The 19,823-nt window shown below is 42.3% G+C and overlaps 1 protein-coding gene across 1 annotated transcript in view; it reads left to right on the forward strand.

Annotated features, from left to right (window-relative positions):
• LOC144511897 (neuron navigator 1-like) overlaps positions 1-19,823 on the forward strand; it is a 520,961-nt gene that overhangs the window by 364,681 nt on the left and 136,457 nt on the right. The window contains exon 7 of the mRNA XM_078242330.1: positions 7,394-7,828. Coding sequence (XP_078098456.1) covers positions 7,394-7,828 — 435 coding nt within the window. The remainder of the gene's footprint in view (positions 1-7,393; positions 7,829-19,823) is intronic.

The following is a 19,823-nucleotide window of genomic DNA, read 5'->3' on the forward strand; positions in this document are numbered from 1 at the left end:
ACAGATTACCCCACATATTAATGGCTTCCATCCATCACAATCATTACCTCTTACATTCCCGTGCGATGGGTGATTGTTTACAACCATTTGTTCATTTCACATCTCTGGCACTTCAAACTGATGATCACCTTTGAAGTCCAGGGACCTCCTGCTGCCTTGTATCTTGTGGCAGATCCCTTGGTTGTTAATAGTGCGTTCTGTAACTGAGCCACATTTCCCATCAACCTATAATGTCTCTGTAACTTAGCCAATTTTCCAGCAACGTTTGGGCCAGGGCCACAATATATAAGTGTGTACCAGCGATGGTCTGACAGAAGTACAGTACACAACTACACTCTTCTGCTCCCTGGCTTCAACTGAGGTTACTCCCTGACCCATGCAGTCGATTGGCTCGGCTTCCCATGCTGCCTCTCCATAGCCCTCAGGGATCACCCCCTTAAAGGGGCCACGCTACCACAATCGAAGTAGTCATTGTATCACCCAAGATCAAAGAGCTTTCAGGGCAAATATTCCTGCCCTTTACCAAGATGCTGTGACTATTCTTGTATTGGGTGTCAGAGATCAGGTCCTTTTGATTACCAATAGAGATCAGCAGCTTGATGGTCCAGTTAGACCAGGAGATCCTGACCTAGCTTTTAGAGTCTGTGGCTTGTATCTGGGACTATTGTTGACATTCCATTTGACAGGGATCTGAGACCCAGACTACAATGTTGAGATTTCAGGGCTGTGTTTCGGTGCTAAATAAATGTCGGTGCCCAGCTAATGAGATGAGAGGGATGTAAGTTCCCCTGTCTTTTTATATAAATGTTTATAAGGAAGTTGGAATGTCTTGTTGAAGTTGTACAAGACATTGGTAAGGCCACACTTGGAATACTGTGTGCAATTCTGGTCACCCTATTATAGAAAGGATATTATTAAACTAGAAAGAGTGCAGAAAAGATTTACTAGGATGCTACCGGGACTTGATGGATTGAGTTATAAGGAGAGGCTGGATAGACTGGGACTTTTTTCTCTGGAGCGTAGGAGGCTGAGGGGTGATCTTATAGAGGTCTATAAAATAATGAGGGGCTCAGATCAGCTAGATAGTCAATATCTTTTCCCAAAGGTAGGGGAGTCTAAAACTAGAGGGCATAGGTTTAAGGTGAGAGGGGAGAGATACAAAAGTGTCCAGAGGGGCAATTTTTTCACACAGAGGATGGTGAGTGTCTGGAACAAGCTGTGATGTGGAGATGCCGGCGTTGGACTGGGGTAAACACAGTAAGAAGTTTAACAACACCAGGTTAAAGTCCAACAGGTTTATTTGGTAGCAAAAGCCACACAAGCTTTCGAGGCTCTGAGCCCCTTCTTCAGGTGAGGAAGGGGCTCAGAGCCTCGAAAGCTTGTGTGGCTTTTGCTACCAAATAAACCTGTTGGACTTTAACCTGGTGTTGTTAAACTTCTTACTGTGGAACAAGCTGCCAGAGGTAATAGTAGAGGCGGGTACAATTTTGTCTTTTAAGAAGCATTTAGATAGTTACATGGGTACGATGGGTAGAGAGGGATGATATGTGCCAAATGCGGGCAATTGGGATTAGCTTAGGGGTTTTTTAAAAAAGGGCGGCATGGACAAGTTGGGCCGAAGGGCCTGTTTCCATGCTGTAAACCTCTATGACTCTCTGACTCTAAATGGCTCAGATGGCCACTTAGGTCTCAATTGGCCTAAGCAAGGACAAGCCACCCACCACCTATCCCACCATTGGTTAAGCACCAGCCTAGGTAGGTAGGTGACATTCCTCCCACAGTTCCACTTAATTTATATATATCTGGTATATCATAAAATCCCTACGATGCAGAAAGAGGTCATTCGGTCCATCAAGGCTGCACTGACACAATCCCACCCAGGCCCTGTTCCCTTAACCCCATGTATTTACCCTGCTAATCCCCCTAACACTAAGGGGCAATTTAGCATGGCCAATCAACCTAACCCGCACAACTTTGGATTGTGGGAGGAAACTGGAGCATCTAGATGAAACCCACGCTGAGAACGGGCAAACTCCACACAGATAATCACCCAAGAACAGAATTGAACATAGGTCCCTGGTGCTCTAAGGCAGTCATGCTAACCACTGTGCCACCGTGCCATCCTACTTTACCAATGCCAGGAGATGCTTGTGCCAAATAACCAGGTGGGCTGTTAAGGGGGGTAGCCTTTTCCAATCAGGAATCTATACCCAATTGAGAACCCTCATTCCCTGCAAATGGGACCGTCATCCTGCCTGAATCACACGACCCCACGCACACACACACCCCTCCCCAATTCCCTCCCACCCCATCACCCACCCTGACTGGCTCCCAGGAGGCTGCCCCATTTACCTTCAAGTCTGGTCTTCAGCACTGCTCTTGTTCAGGGACTGACTGCATCCCCAGCAAGAGCCCCGCTCCTGGTGGCGCCACTGCGACTGCAGAGCTGCTGGCCATCGAGTAACTCAACAGCTCTCGGAGGTGGACAGCCTACCCCTATGGAGGTAGAAGCCGTGACTTCAAGCCATTAACTGCCTGAGCAATGTAAAATTGCATCGTGACCTATTAGGCCAGAAGAGGCAGGCTCACCCATCCCCAAATTTGCAGCCACTGCGCAGGCCAACACCTCAATATAAAATTCAGTCTGATGTGTTTCTTGTCCATCAAATGAAAATGGGGTATTGTAATACCAGGTTAGTTCATTGTCATTTGAAGTGCAGGGTGTGCTTTGAATATAACTCGGCAGATATCAGCCACCTTGGCATCCTATTAAAGGTCCTAAATAAACTGAATGTGGATGCGCTCAACACAGTTTCCAGATGTTAATTCGCAGCACAAAACTGTGGAATCATTTGTTATTTTTTATAAACCGCTTAGATGGTTCATTTAAGGTGGCTGCTGTAGAATAATGAGACTACTCTACTTGTAAAGAGGGTAATCCATTTTCATTGCTCACAAGAGATCAACCTCCTCACACAAATGCAATAAATTACAAAAAAAAACTTTTGTAGCCTGTCTCTCATGTAATAAAAATGACCCTTTTTGCTGTTAATACACCGTTTTCATTTAATGGCAGACTTAAATTTTACAACCTTGCTTCCTTTTCACACAGTTTCTCCCTCTACTTCCTTTCCTGAAGGCATTTACCTTCTTGCTGTTGTTTTTCGGTAACCATGCTTTTGCACGTATTTAGCATATAGGTCACACTCTTTCCCCCCCCCCAACCCACCCCACACAAACACACACACATTTTCAGCCATGACAAGTGATACTTGTACTAGCACTCAACCTCAGTCAATCATCCCAACAAGTGCATTTTTTCTTTATTAATACCTTATAACTGGGCACAAGGGCTCAAGCAGGTAATGCTTATGGAGCCGCGCGGAAGTTTAAGACACATCTGCACTGCGTTGGATGCTGAGGACATTTCAAAATGGTGACCAGCCACACCTGGCGAGTCACTTTTACACTCAGCATGTGAATCGACTCCTGCTTTCAGAGGGATTTTTCAAGGCTTCAAATGTCGACTGATATGCCAACGTCTACAGTATCTAGCATGAGTCATGGGAAGTCTGACTGAATGTCCTCTCGTAGCCCAGCAGTGCTGAGGCCAATTTTAGCGCTTCAGCTGATATCAAAAGTTCTGGGTCATTTTGCACTTAAATCCATATTGGATTTGTTTGTGCAGAAGGACGTGGTTTTATTTTAAGTGTCATTGCAGAGTACTACTTTTCTGGTTAATTTGTCCAATATTTTCTATCCTGTCGCAAAATGGAGTTGCACACTTTATTGTTACACTGAACGGTTCTACAGGAAATGTGATTAAAAGTTCCATTGCACAACATATCCCAGTCTCAGTCTGGTAGCTGTTTAGTGCCTAACCTAGCTGGTAGTGCTAAATTACATTTACAATTGCAACTGGCATTAAAATGGGTAACAAAGGAACTCCCCATGTGTTATAAGACTCAGAAAGAACACCTGACATTAAAAGGATTTTTCATTAGGTTCTGCAAGATTCCAGGAGGTCAAATTGGCATCTAGTGCTTTGCACCAGTCTGGAATTGTACCATGATGCAAAGCCATAATAATTTGAGACCAAATACTAGAGATGGTGTTGTACTTCTTAGCTTAGAGAATGAAAAAAGATTGGGATTATGGTAGAAACCAAAATATAAAAAGTAACTTTTTAAAAAATGTCTGCAATTATTTTTCAGAGAAATTAGTTCTGGAGACTTCTTAGCTTTATTGTACCTAGTAATCGCACTTTCACAGCTTTTATATTGCAAATTTTAATACATGTATCAAAACTGCTTCATATAATCATAATTCGAGCTATATAATAGAATTACAATACATTTAACTCTTGTATCAGCATGCACAAATACACACTGTGTACTAGAATAGTTATGGGGTAAAAGCAAAATACTGCGGATGCTGGACATAAGAACATAAGAACATAAGAAATAGGAGCAGGAGTAGGCCATCTAGCCCCTCGAGCCTGCCCTGCCATTCAATAAGATCATGGCTGATCTGATAGTGGTTTAGTTCCACTTACCTGCCCGCTCACCATAACCCTTAATTCCCTTATTGATCAGAAATCTATCTACCTGTGACTTAAACATATTTAACGAGGTAACCTCCACTGCTTCAATGGGCAGAGAATTCCAGAGATTCACTACCCTCTGAATGAAGAAGTTCCTCCTCAACTCTGTTCTAAACTGACTCCCCCTTATTTTGAGGCTGTGTCCTCTAGTTCTTGTTTCCTTTCTAAGTGGAAAGAATCTCTCTGCCTCTACCCTGTCTAGCCCCATCATTATCTTATTTGTCTCTATAAGATCTCCCCTCAGCCTTCTAAACTCCAACGAGTACAGGCCCAATCTACTCAATCTCTTCTCATAAGTCAACCCCCTCATCTCCGGTATCAACCTGGTGAACCTTCTCTGTACTCCCTCCAAGGCCAATATATCCTTCCGCAAATAAGGGGACCAAAATTGTACACAGTACTCTAGTTGCGGCCTCACCAGTACCTTGTACAATTGCAGCAAGACCTCCCTGCTTTTATACTCCATCCCCTTTGAGATAAAGGCCAACATTCCATTTGCCTTCTTGATCACCTGCTGCACCTGCAAACTGAGCTTTTGCGATTCATGCACAAGGACCCCCAGGTCCCTCTGCACAGTAGCATGTTGTAATTTTCACCACTTAAATAATAGTCCATTTTACTATTATTCCTTCCAAAGTGGATAACCTCACACTTGTCAACGTTATAATCCATCTGCCAGATCTTCGCCCACTCACTTAGTCTATCCAAATCTCTCTGCAGACTTTCCGCATCCTCCATGCAATTCGCTTTCCCACTCATCTTTGTGTCATCCGCAAACTTTGTTACCCTACACTCAGTCCCCTCTTCCAGATTGTCTATGTATATGGTAAACAGTTGAGGCCCCAGCACCGATCCCTGCGGCACGCCACTAGTCACCAACTGCCAACCAGAAAAGCACCCATTTATTCCGACTCTCTGCTTCCTGTTAGATAACCAATCCTCAATCCACGCTAACACTTTACCCCCAACTCCGTGTACCTTAATCTTCTGCAGCAACCTTTTGTGAGGCACCTTATCGAACGCCTTCTGGAAATCCAAAAACACCACATCGACCGATTCCCCTCTGTCAACCGCACTCATTACATCTTCATAAAAATCCAGTAAATTCGTCAAACATGACTTTCCCTTCATGAATCCATGCTGCGTCTGCTTGATCAAACCATTTTTTTCCAGGTGTCCTGCTATTTCTTCTTTAATGATGGATTCCAGCAATTTCCCAACTACGGACGTTAAGCTAACCAGCCTGTAGTTACCCGCCTTTTGTCTACCTCCTTTTTTAAACAGTGGCGCCACATTAGCTGTTTTCCAATCAGCCGGCACTTCCCCAGAGTCCAGCGAATTTTGATAAATTACAACCAACGCATCCGCTACTACTTCTGCCATTTCTTTCAGTTCCCTGGGATGCATTCCATCTGGGCCCGGGGACTTGTCTACCTCTAGTCCCATTAGCCTGCCAAGCACTACCTCTTTAGTAATAGTAATCGTTTTAAGGACCTCACCCCCTACAGTCCCACGACCGTCAATTTTCGGTAAGCTATTTGTGTCCTCTACCGTGAAGACTGACACAAAAAACTTGTTTAAGGCCTCGGCCATTTCCTCATTTCCCATTATTAAATCCCCCTTCTTGTCTTCTAAGGGTCCAACATTTACTTTAGCTACTCTTTTCCTTTTTATATATTTGTAAAAACTTTTACTATCAGTTTTTATATTTTGAGCTAGTTTAGTTTCATAATCTATCTTTCCTTTCTTTATCGCTTTCTTAGTAGTTCTTTGTTTTTTAAAGCTTTCCCAATCTTCTAATTCCCCACTAGTTTTGGCCACTCTGTATGCATCGGTTTTTAATTTAATACTCTCCTTTATTTCCTTAGTTATCCACGGCTGGTTATCCCTTTTTTTACATTCCTTCTTTATCACAGGAATATATTTTTGCTGAGTACAGAGAAAAATCTCCTTAAAAGTCCGCCACTGTTGCTCAGCTGTCCTCCCAGCTAGTCTGCGCTCCCAGTCTACATTAGCCAATTCTGCCCTTATCTTATTGTACTCCCCTCTGTTCAAGCAGAGGACACTGGTTTGGGACCCTACTTTCTCACCCTCCATTTGTATTAGAAATTCAACCATATTGTGATCACTCATTCCAAGAGGATCCCTGAATAAAAAAATCTGAAACAAAAACAGAAAATGGTAGAAAACCTCAGGTCTGGCAGCATCTGTGGAGAGAGAATAGAGCCAACGTTTCAAGTCTGGGTGACCCTTCGTCGGAGCTGGACAGGGTAAAAGTGACAAACGGAAATTCTATTTCCTGTGATGAAGAGTGATCCAGACTTGAAATGTTGGCTCTATTTTCTCTCCACAGATGCTGTCAGACCTGCTGAGTTTTTCCAATATAGTTATTGGTACTGTTTGAGATAATAATCTTTATTATAAAACTCAATGGTAACACTACCCTGTCTTTAATACATTTACAGTGGAGAATGATCTTGTTTCTAATTAATATCACCATTAATCTTAATCTTTCTCACAAAGAAAGCGATTCGAAGAAGATAACTATCTTGTATGCAAACCACGCTAAAAACAGAAATGAGCAAATTAATTTAAATTTCTTAATATTTTTACATGTTTACAGTGTCCGGAATTGGTGTTTGATTTTGAAATGGTCTTGATGTTTAATTTTAAGCTTCAATGTGAAAACGTCCTTTTTTTTTAATTCCCCCATGTTTTAATTGAATTTTCCACCTGTATTACATGAATCAAATAGTTATTTGAATTTTTTTTTTTTCTTTTCCACTCCAGGGTGATTAGTTCAAAAGGAATCAGCAAACCACCTGCATTAGCCAATATTGACAAAATCAACTCAAACAGCCTGGATTCTTCAACCTCAGGACATGCATCTGTCACGAGCAGTGTTGCCAATGAAACTTTAACCAAAACCAGCGACGTCCAGACAGCTGGAATCAGCTTGACTCCATGTCTGACACCTAGTCCTGCCCCTGTGCTTAATGTAAATTCTGGTACCTTTAGTCAGGGGCTGGGCCTAGTTAGCAATTTCGCAAACAACAAGGAAACCCTAATGTACCCTAAACTTAGTAGCCTGCACACCAGCATGGAATCTTTAGATCTCCCATTGAGTGTTCCATGTTCATTCTCTGCAAGTGGTACGCTTTCAAGGGAAGAGGATCACAGTGCGCTCACGTGGACTGGGAGTTCCAGATTCTCACAGATGGAGAGGTATGTCAGTAATTTGATTAGAGCTGATTTAGTAGCAAGAACTGGACACAGTAAGACTCTATCATTAGCAGCTCTTTTGGGTGGAAGGTGCTGATTTAATTCAGGTCAGTTTTATTAGATTTTCAGATCCATTTAATGGCGTATTCAGTCATTTTGCTGACAATTACTGAATTGTTTTAATGTTTTTGTCATTAATGTTTTAATGATGGCTGTTTGATATTAGAACAGTCAGTATGTGAAATAATGCCAAAGGTTTTAAACTACACTTAACCGCTTCAAACCTTAGAAGGTGAGAAGTTCAGTTGGCATTTTAGTCAAGTTTATGTTCTTTGCTGATTATTTAGGATTTATGATCTGCTGCTCTGAAGTACTTACAGCTGGTTTGTGATGCAGAGTAATGCCAACAGCATGGCTCCAATCCCCGTACTAGCCAAGGTTATTCATGAAGGCCCCACTTCTCAATCTTGCCCCTCATCTGAGGTGTGGTGATCCATGTGTTAAATCACCTGAGGTCAGCTCTTCCCCTCAAAGGGAGAGTAGCCTTTGGTTGTCAGGAACTATGGCAACTTTATCTTTTTGCTTATAAGGTTGTTATTTGTACAGTGTGTTGGGATGTTGCAAGCCTCCTATATTTCATCTATATTTAACAGATGCATCTTCTAAATTGATGCATGGCGAAAGCATGTGGTTTGAATCTCGTCAGATTTGTTGAGCGTCATCAGCATGAGCTTAATAAAGTTCATGCTTATTTGATAGAATGCAATCCACAGATCACTATTGTTTTACAATGCTTTCACCTACCTGATGTGTTGCACAGTAAAATTGCTTTCAAAGGTATCCGTTATGTAGACTGATAAAAGCAAAATAACTAAATGTGTGAAAAGATATTTGCATGTACTTTACATAGCTTGTGGATTGAAGTACACAAAAGTGGTTGACGTAGCAACCACACAGTATACTTACCGTTACCAAAGAATGGGATTTTTATATACTTAAATTACAATATTGTAATAGGTTTGGGGTTAGTGTTTCCCATTTTTGTGTATTTTTTAAGTGAAAATCCAGGCTACACTCTCAATAGGAAAATCTAGTTGAATGTGACTAATTGATTGCTTAATGATTGATTGCTTAACTTCACTTAATGATCAAGTTGGATATTCAACGATGAACATTTAAGTCAGATCCTGAAAGATCGCTGTGATGCCACGCTCTTCCTAATTATTTCAGTATTGAGAAACTATTTTTATGCACATCACCAACATTTCTGCTCTCCTGCAAGTTATGTGACTAACTGAAGAGGTGGACTGGAGTTAAAAATATAAGATGAAGTAGTTATGGAATAAAAAAGGCCAAATAACATATTCATCCCATTCCTGCTTTTAATGCGTAGGTATGTCACTGTGTGAGCTTCTTATAACCTACGATTCTAATGAAATAAGTATTTATGTTGACTGGTGGCACAGTGGTTAGCACTGTTGCCTCACAGCACCAGGGACCCGGGTTCAATTCTCAGCTTGGGTCACTGTCTGTGTGGAGTTTGCATGTTCTCCCCGTGTCTGCGTGGGTTTCCTCTGGGTGCTTCGGTTTATTTCCACATGCTGGATAGGTGCATTGACCCGAATAGGCGACTGTGGGAATTTCACATTCACTTCATTGCAGCCTTAATGTAAGGCTTACTTGTGACTAATAAATAAACTTTTTAAAGCAGAATTTTGATGTAAAAGATTAGCAAAAAATAATAACACACTTCTTTAGTAAATATGTGTTGTAATACGATGGACCCTAACTTCCCCAGAGTGGCAATCAGTGTTCGATTGCCAATCCATGTCCAATTTTTATGTGATTTTTCTTTCAATCTGATTTTACCCAACCTTCCAACTCAGACTGGGCAAGATCCAGGTAATGCAGCTCATCCTGGAGGCCCAGAGTCGAAGTCCAGCCCCATCTGACGTGGGGGCAATTGTGGTCAAGTTAGGTGGGGCCTGAGGAGTAGGAACATCACCTCCGACAGAGGGGGTCGAAGTGGAGGTTGGGCTGGAGGCTGTAATTGGGAGTGTAGTCAAGACTGGTCAAGCCAACAGGAGATAGGGTACTTGGTTATATCCTGTGGGAGGGGGGGTTTTGTTCAGGGGTGTATCGGGTTCTGTGGGAGGGTGGGGTCAGAGAGGAGGTGAGTTTGGCTTGTGGGGAGTTTGATTAGGTCCAGGATTGGGTGGAGGGGAAGGGGGGCTGGGGGGGCTGATGTGGTGGAATCCCCTGGATGGGGAAGTAGTCAGATGGTGGGAAAAGGCCTCATGGGAGATGGTGTCAGGGATGGGGGAGGACAGTTCGATGGGGGGCTCTAGTCAGTCTGGGTCTGTATAATAATTACCCAGAAGTAGAAGACATTTTAACTTTTTCTGGGTAACCATTGGTGTAACAGAGTAGGAACCATCCAAAGTTTGCAATTTAAATTGCATTTTTAAATTGTTCCCAGTGCAGGATAATTGACTGGGGAAAATTTGCACTTCTGGGCAATTGCCATGCAAACCTTATCTGTAAAAATCTGAGGGGTTCTGCAGCGCATCTTTGGGGTACCTCCAGTCTGATGCTGGTGAGCTTGGATGTTACAGGCCTCTATGTACGAATGCAGACAATATTTGTTCAGGCAAAAATAGACCATAAGTATTCACAATACTCCTACTCCAATATGCCTTAATACCTAAGATGGTTTGAACAAAATTGCTACCTCTGAAAAATTATTTTTTCCCCCTCAAAGCCAACTTCTGTCACATCTCATTCATTTACGACTAAACTTCCCATTTTGACTGTAAAGAGCTTGACATTCTATTTTAGTTTTTAATAACTTTCCGTCAACATAGGGAATTTCAAGAACTCAAACTTGTTGGTGGGAATACAAGACTGTCAATTGTTCAATCATCATCTTTTCTCACTTAATTAGTTAAACAGCTACTTAAGGCAAAACGTTCTGGAAAACTGAACAAGGGACTCTGGCCATGTTGGGGAGGGCTGGGTAGTGTTGAAAGAAACCAGGGGAACTGAATAACGGAAAACAAAAGGGGGGAGTCTAGATGGAGGGGAAAGTTCACAGTCAAAAGTTACTGAACTCAATGTTGAGTCCAGAAGGCTGTAACGTGACTAAGCAGCAGATGAGAGCAAGATGCTGAGTTGAAATGGCAAGTGACAGGCAGGCTGGGGTAAAGGTGCTCCGCACAGTGGTTACCTAGTCTACGTTAAGCCTTCTCAATGTAGGGGAGCCCACACTGGGAGCAGCAAAATGTAAACACATTGAATAACAGCTGATGTGGAACTGTGACAACTGGATATTCTGAAGAGCCACAGCTCCAAAAAGGGAAAACACAAATATCTGTTTTGGGCTTTTCATGATTTTTTATTTACTGGCACATCGCTCTTAACCTGTGGCATTCGGCTTATGCCAGTGATAGATGTAAATATTTGCATTTCTGTATGTTATAGTTCCAAAAGTGTTAAGACTGATTTAGCAAGAGAATCACCATGGAATTGGACGCTACAGATGCTGTTAAATTAACGATTGTGCCAACAGACCTACACATTAAAGATCCAGTGCAGTGGAAAAACTGATCGCAATTCCCATTGGATTTTCGTGAATGGATTGACACAAAGTTGGTTGGTCTGGTTGGAAACAGACACTAAAAAACCGGTTCAGTTCAAACTCCGGGGAGGCGATGGCCTAGTGGTTTTATCGCTAGACTTTTAATCCAGGGAACTCAGCTAATGTTCTGGAGACCTGGGTTCGAATCCTGCCACAGCAGCTGGTTGAATTTAAATTCAGTAAAAAATATCTGGAATCAAGAATCTATTGATGATCATGAAACCATCGTTGATTGTCGGAAAAACCCATCTGGTTCACTAATGTTCTTTAGGGAAGAAAATCTGCCGTCCTTACCTGGTCTGGCCTACTTGTGACCCCAGGCCCACAGCAATGGGTTGACTCTCAAATGTCCTCGGGCAACTAGGGATGAACAATAAATGTTAGCCAGCCAGCAATGCCCATGTCCCATTAATTAATTTTAAAAAAACATTTTGCTTCTCAATACTTGAAGACAGTCGCAATAAAATTGACCTTGTTTTCTGGAGGATTCTTGGTCAAGCATCATTCTGTTGGTTTTGAATTATGTTAGTGACTCCCAAATCTTGTGCTTTTCTTGCTAAACTCTCCAGTTTCTCCCAGCTCAATGTTAGCTCCTGAATGTTCATTGTTTCTTACTCTTACGTGTGTGAGTGTGTGCGTGTGTGCATGTGTGCCTGTGTGAGTATGTGCGTGTGTGAGTGTGTGTGTGTGTGTGTGTGAGTGAGTGGTTGTGTGTGTGTGAGTGTGTGTGAGTGGGTGCGTGTGTGCATCTGTGAGTGTGTCCGCCCTTCATCCCATCACTGGTGGCACACACTTCAACCATCTTCAACCAACTCTCTGAAGCTCCCTCACCTTTTCATGCCATAATCACTGCTTTATTAATGCCTGGGAAATCAAAAACAAAGCCAACAATGCAGTCAAGGAAAAATCTATCACCAGCTGTGATGGTAGCCACGAAAGGCACTCAGGAAGAAAAAACAAATTCTGAAGGGCTGTTAAAAATAAAACCTGAATAGCTGTCTTTTTCCAAAATGTTCTAGTTACGATGCAAAAAGCTGCATGATGGCCACAAAATTTCCAACATTCCATTGGAAAGCTATAGACCCCCTATTTAAGTTTACTTTGGTTCGACAACGCGTAGAGTTGTTTTCTGGATCTCAATATTTGCAAATCAGATACACAAGCCATTAAGCTGAGGGTAATGAAGGCTTCCACAGACTGAACATTTCAGGTCTATCAGACAATGACCGTAAATAATCTGAAAAAGATGTCAACCCAATTAGCGATGTGGCTCAACCTCCGAACGCACCATCTCGAATCCTGTACACAGTAACTGAGAGACCATTGATCAATTTGTAAGTAGATGCAAATACAAAGGGTGTGATTGCACTTTTCAGTGTCAGAACTAGTTGATAGAAGCATTGAGCTCATAAACGTCTACCCCAATAGAAGCATTCCGGAGAGACCCATGGACCAACGCAAATGTTACAGCATGGAAGCACAAGTGCAAAGCGGACACAAATATGAAGCCATAACACTGGGCAGACAGTCTGTAGGCTATGTGTAATTTGTTCATCATTGGCATGATAGCCAATATAGAAAGACTTAGTAGCAATATGTACAATGAGGCCTTGCACATCGACCCAGGGAATACCCAGATTTCAGCACTGTATATGAGGCATGTGCCACCAGAGAACACTGGAAGCGTCAATGCAAAAAGCAAAGGCCAAAACAAGTATTTTGACATCATGAGAAGCCACAATCCAAGGCCAGACAGGTACAGCATTTCAACCAACCGTGGGAACATGACAGACATTAAGATAAGATCCATGAAATGCCTAGCCTGGCTATACAGTCAGATGATGAAGATAACCAGATCATTGATACAGGGAACAGACATTCAGCATAGTGAATATCAAAGAGTGTGCTGACATTGTTGGTACCGCAAGAATGTTTCTTACTGTGCTTACCCCAGTCCAACGCCGGCATCTCCACATCATTGTTGGTACCAACAGAAGCCTTTGCCACCATCCTGATTATATGCCCAGAGATGCAGGGACAGTACAAACCTTACACAAACTGGATATCAATGCAGGGCAAGCACCCTTCTACTTCACACTCTGAAATGCATGTGCGCACAGACATGGTAAGTAATGACTCAATCAACCACTGCCAAACTTACCAGGCACAATGGTTTGAACATTCCGTCCCTGGCATCCATCACACTTGGGTGTCACTACAAACAATTCACCCTGATAAATATCTGGTAAACCCAGATGTTTTTTGTTGTGGACAATCACAAGCCTAACCCTGTGCAGGTCATCATCCCTAGTATCACCCAGACAATGATGAGGACCACAGACCACAAGGAGCACCACTGGAAACTTGGTGCTTACACTGGCTGAAGACCATCCATCTCTGCAATATATATCATCAGCCAGCAGGCCAACTTCATCGTATTGCAGAACTAATGTGGAATGACTATTTGGCAAATAAGTGTGGACTACCCTTCCTAGTCATCAATGGTCAATACTCAGGAGTATATGAAAACTCAATCTAAAAGCAGGAGCACATGAAAGATGCCCCACAATTGGCATGTGGGTAACAAATCAGCCAGCCTCTATGTCATCACAAAAGTTTCAAACAATAGATCATGTACTTGGGTCACTGTGTAGAGTTTGCACGTTCTCCCCATGTGTGTGTGGGTTTCCTCTACTTGCTCTGGTTTCCTCCCACAGTCCGAAAGATGTGCTGGTTAGGTGCATTGGCTATGTCAAATTCTCCCTCGGTGTTCCCGAACAGGCATTGGGTATTTTCACAGTAACTTCATTGCAATGTTAATGTAAACCTACTTGTGGCACTAATAAATAAACTTAAACATAAGGTATTCGTCAGCTCCCTCCTTACCTGCATCTATATCCCTTCTGAGCCCTATGTTGTCCCTTTCAATTTTAGACTTCGTCCCGCCGACAGGTTCAATTCTATCCCGATTGTTTTAAAGACAGTTTCTCTCTGATATGTTTCAAACATCTTTTCTTACTCACCAGGCCACATTAACCAATTCATGCCCATGCTGTTTGAGAAGTAGCTAAGCGTGTCTGGTATCCTTTGCTCAGTACAGATTCACTATGCACTCCTGCATGTTAGTTGCTACACAGTTAACAAATCACAACTGTGCACTCACACCCAGTATCCCGTTGCCCCATGCTCCATCTGATACAAACCTGCTTGACTTTCAGCTCGTCTCAAAAAAATCGAAGTATTTATCTTATTAAGGGCACAGCTGATGTTAAATTTTGGGTTACTCCAAATCTCAGAAGGGAAGCAGCCGCATTTTGCAATTTGGTATATTATGAGGAAAGATGTAAAGTAAAGCTTATTTATAGTCACAAGTAAGGCTTACATTAACACTGCAATAAAGTTACTGTGAAATTTCCCTAGTCACCACATCCTGGCACCTGTTTGGGTAAGTGCACCTAACCAGCACATCTTTCAGACTATAGGAGGAAACCCATGCAGTCACGGAGAGAATATGCAAACTCCACACAGGCAATGACCCAAGCTGGGAATCGAACCCGGGTCCCTGGCGCTATGAGGTAGCAGTGCTAACCACTGTGCCATCGTGCCGCCCCAGTGTGTGAAAACCAGTGAAGAATATCCCAGATGCTTTTGTGATGATTTTAAACAATAAAACACACAATAAAGTCCACTGGAAATACACTTAACTAACTTAATGGTTATACTCAGCACATTTAAATGTACCCAGTTCCAAATCCCTCTACTTTCCTAACTTCAGAGCCAAACCTTCCCAAACAACACCCTGTAGGGTTTTATACCGATAGGTGAAGTCTAGTAATAGTTATCACACTTGTACCTTTGGGGTTGCATCTGACTGAGGCATTTCTGCAGATGCAGCTTGCTGGGAGTTCACACAGCTTTTCCCGCTCTGGGCTGAGTTCTCAATAAGAAGTCTCACAACACCAGGTTAAAGTCCAACAGGTTTATTTGGTAGCACAAGCCACTAGCTTTCGGAGTGCTGCCCCTTCATCAGGTGAGTGGGAGTAACTTTGGTAGCACAAGCCACAAGCCACTAGCTTTCGGAGTGCTGCCCCTTCATCAGGTGAGTGGGAGTAACTCCCACTCACCTGATGAAGGGGCAGCACTCCGAAAGCTAGTGGCTTGTGCTACCAAATAAACCTGTTGGACTTTAACCTGATGTTGTGAGACTTCTTACATTGTTTACTCCAGTCCAATGCCAGCATCTCCACATCCTGAGTTCTCAAAACAGGTAGATTGGATAGCGTGAAATTACTTCCCTTTTGATCTTACCTCATCTGAACTAACTTCGACAAAAATCACCCTTAATTACCTTTAGAATGTAATTGTGAAATTCACACCTCATCTCCACCTTTGATCATCAAACTTCTTTTCCTCAAACTCTTGGCATTCTATTTTGCTACCAACTTAAGTGAACTTTTGCTTTGAGTGTTGACTGCCTGATCAACAATATAGCAAAAGCACAAATTACATCAACCCAGCCAACCTGTCTCTATTACTACACAGTTTCCATTTTTTATAAGTTTCTAAATTTATAAAACTGACAGAACAACTACTGAATTTCTTTGTTTTCATATTATCACAATTTCCTAACAGTTTGAAGATATTTGCTTATCTTCCCCATGTGCGGCACGGTAGCACAGTGGGGGCGGCACGGTAGCACAGTGGTTAGCACTGCTGCTTCACAGCTCCAGGGTCCCGGGTTCGATTCCCGGCTCGGGTCACTATCTGTGTGGAGTTTGCACATTCTCCTCGTGTCTGCGTGGGTTTCCTCCGGGTGCTCTGGTTTCCTCCCACAGTCCAAAGATGTGCGGGTTAGGTTGATTGGCCAGGTTAAAAATTGCCCCTTAGAGTCCTGAGATGCGTAGGTTAGAGGGATTAGTGGGTAAAATATGTGGGGGTAGGGCCTGGGTGGGATTGTGGTCGGTGCGGACTCGATGGGCTGAATGGCCTCCTTCTGCACTGTAGGGATTCTATGGCCCCAGCATCTTGGATAATGACCAAACTGTCAAATGGTGTTTTCTTTTTTGAAAAAATGTTCATGGGGTGGCACAATGGCACAGTGGTTAGCACTGCCACCTCACAGCGCCAGGGACCTGGGTTCGATTCCCAACTTGGGTCACTGTTTGTGTGGAGTTTGCACATTCTCCCTGTGTTTGAGTGGGTTTCCTCCGGGTGCTCTGGTTTCCTTTCACAATAAGAAGTCTCACAATCCAAAGATGAGTAGGTTAGGTTGATTGGACATGCTAAATTAACCCTTAGTGTCCCAGGATGTGATAGGTTAGAGGGATTAGCAAGGATGAAGCCTGGGTGGGTTTTTGTCTGTGCAGATTCAATTGGGCCGAATGGCCTCCTTCTGCACTGTAGGGTTACTATAATTCTATGCTGATTCTACAAGGATAAAAATATCCCAAAGAGAAAGCTATCAATTTATAATTTTTAGCAACACTTTTCCATCTTTTTCTAAAATGTGCACAGATACCAGATCGATATATTACATTGAACCACGCCCAGGGCTAGTTTCCCAGTTCCAGTTTGAGGCTGTGTTATTCCTGTCTCTATCTTCTATTCCTAATAGGACTTTTCATTATTTACCATACTATCTCATCAGGAGCCCTGGAGGAATTTTATTGCCTGGTACTCCAGGACTTGACAGCCAAGAAAGGTGCGTTCATAAAGTGGCCAAACAGTTTGGCTATCCACCTGTAAATCCTTCCAATATGCCTGAAAGCAGGCAGTAAGCGTTTCCTGGTCAGCAGTACTGCAGAAGACAATAGCAAACCACTGCATTACTTTGCTAAGCATAATCATGGACCAATCCAATGAAAGCCCACGGTCACCAAAGCCCTCTTAAGAACTGGGACATGAAAGAAGAAGACAATGTTCTCTTAATATCTTTGAAACAGAAAGCAAACATTCCCTTTAATTCCAGGCATTAATGTATTTCACTTGGTTGTTTTTATTTAAGATGTCATTTCCTTCCTTAAAAATAACCTGTTATAATGTGCCTGTCATTTTATTATTTCAAAATTGTCCCAAAATTCAAATATCAGTGTTGCTGGCCTGATTGGTCTTGTTAATTTACAATTTATAGCCACAAAGAATCTTTATTTTTCAAAACTCAGGAACCAACTAGACTGTTGCTTACTTGTTAGTATTTTTAATGAAAAGTTCATTATTCTCTTAAACTGTGGGTAAATTTCCATTTGAGTGCTTGAAATAGCGAATGGAATTCTTCGATAATGTTCCCACTGCGGGTGAGAACAGAGAATTTGCCGCTCAAATCTTCATGAACAGCAGGGGCTAGAGAATCCCAGTCACAGGCGAGGTCAGAAAATTCTGGCCAGGAAGTCGTATCAATTTATTTCCAATTTCAGAAACAATTATGCCCAGGCTTGTTGGTTTTAGATTATGCTTTTGCATTAGAGGCAGAATTGCCTGAAATCAGTTTCATGGAATCCCTACAATGCAGAAGAGGCCATTTGGCCTATCGAGTCTGCACCAACTTTCGGAGTATTTTACCGAGATCCTCTCCCCCACCCTAGCCATGTAACTCCAAACATTTACCATGGCTCATCCATCTAACCTATCTTGGGACACTAAGGGGCAATTTAGCATGACCAATCAACCTAATCTGCACATCTTTGGAGTGTGGGAGAACTCGGAGGAAACCCACGAAGACACGGGGAGAATGTGCAAACTCCACACAGACATTGACCTGAGGCCGGAATTGAACCCAGGGCTGGCGCTGTGAGACAGCAGTGCTAACCACTGTGCCACCATGCCACATTTAGAGGTACCTTCCTCATCGCCTGTTCTCAAGCGCTTTGTCTCAACAGACAACACGTGGCCTGAATGTTTAAAGCAAAGTTAGCTCACATCATGACTGTGCTGTAACATTCGACATCTGTGGATGAGTTCATAAAGCTTCTAGATCTCTTGCTATAAGGTATCAGTAGTAGAATGGCCCTGGGAACTGTTGTCACCTATTTAAACAAAACACACACATTGTGGCTCTGCCCAAAAATGGAAATGGTTAATTTGCCCAAACATTTCTGTATATTTAGAAACTGAAAATTCAATAATGTCCAATATATCCATTTGGCAATACGAAATTTGTTTGGCTAATTAAAAAGAACAGCTGGCAGCAGAAAGGGTCAACTTCGCTGATTAATTGCAAGGGCAAAACATTATCAATCTCACAATTGCTTCACTTCACGTAATTTTAAATTAAACCTTTTCTGCTCTCTTGGCGAGTCGATACAGACATGATGGGCCAAATGGCCTCCTTCTGCACTGTAGGGATTCAATGGGAAAAAACAACTCCATATTAAACAATTTTTCCAAATTCTTTTTTTAACTTGAAAAGTCAGCTTTCACGGTTAAACAAAACCTTCAGGCTTGCAGTCTTTAACTGCAGAAAAGACAACACATTCGTTCACAGATCTCTTTTATTCATCCTGAGGAGGAATTTTTTCAGCCAGAGGGTGGTGAATCTATGGAATTCATTGCCACAGAAGGCTGTGGAGGCCAGGTCATTGAGTATATTTAAGATAGAGATAGATAGGTTCTTGATTGGTAAGGGGTTCAAGGTCACAGGGAAAAGGCGGGAAAATGGGGTTGAGAAACTTATAAGTTTGATTGAATGGTGGAGCAGTCTCAATGGGTCAAATGGCCTAATTCTGCACCTATATTTTATGGTCTTTTTCTCGACTAACCATTGTTCAATTCTGATGGTTTCTATTTCACCTAATTTGGAAGAAACAGTCAATAAAACGTGTCTTTAATTTGATATTTTTAGCAGTTTTAATTTAACTCTGGAGCAAAGTGTTTTGAAAGGTTCAAATTGGATTTCTGCTAGACATCCTATCAGACGTAACGTCAAGGCTGAAGCTTATCTTTGCGAAACATCTTCTTCAGTGCAGTTCAGATTTGTACAAGTAAATTTTGGTCAAATTAAATCCACGCTAACATCTTAAAATGTCATTTACTTTTAATATTTTCCAATTCTTTCAGTTACACCACAATTCTGGCGTACGATTTCTCTCAGCACTCACTCCAGTGATGATTTCATCATTAAGCTCTTTTTTTCCTTTGCCATTTTTTAAAACTGTGTGCCCAAGATGCCACATCATCATAGCACAGCCCTCCTTTAGCTTACTATTGCACTTCTGGGCATCTTCAGAGGTGCGATCACAATGAACATCACCCATGATCTCAGCGGCTGTGGTATCCCTTTCCTAATATCGATTATTGTAACTTTAAAGATTGGGAGTCACAGATTTAGCCTAAATGCACATCAAAGTCAAAGATGGTTTATTAAGT

Source organism: Mustelus asterias, chromosome 25 (genome assembly GCF_964213995.1).
Source record: "Mustelus asterias chromosome 25, sMusAst1.hap1.1, whole genome shotgun sequence".
Taxonomy (NCBI): Eukaryota; Metazoa; Chordata; class Chondrichthyes; order Carcharhiniformes; family Triakidae; genus Mustelus; species Mustelus asterias.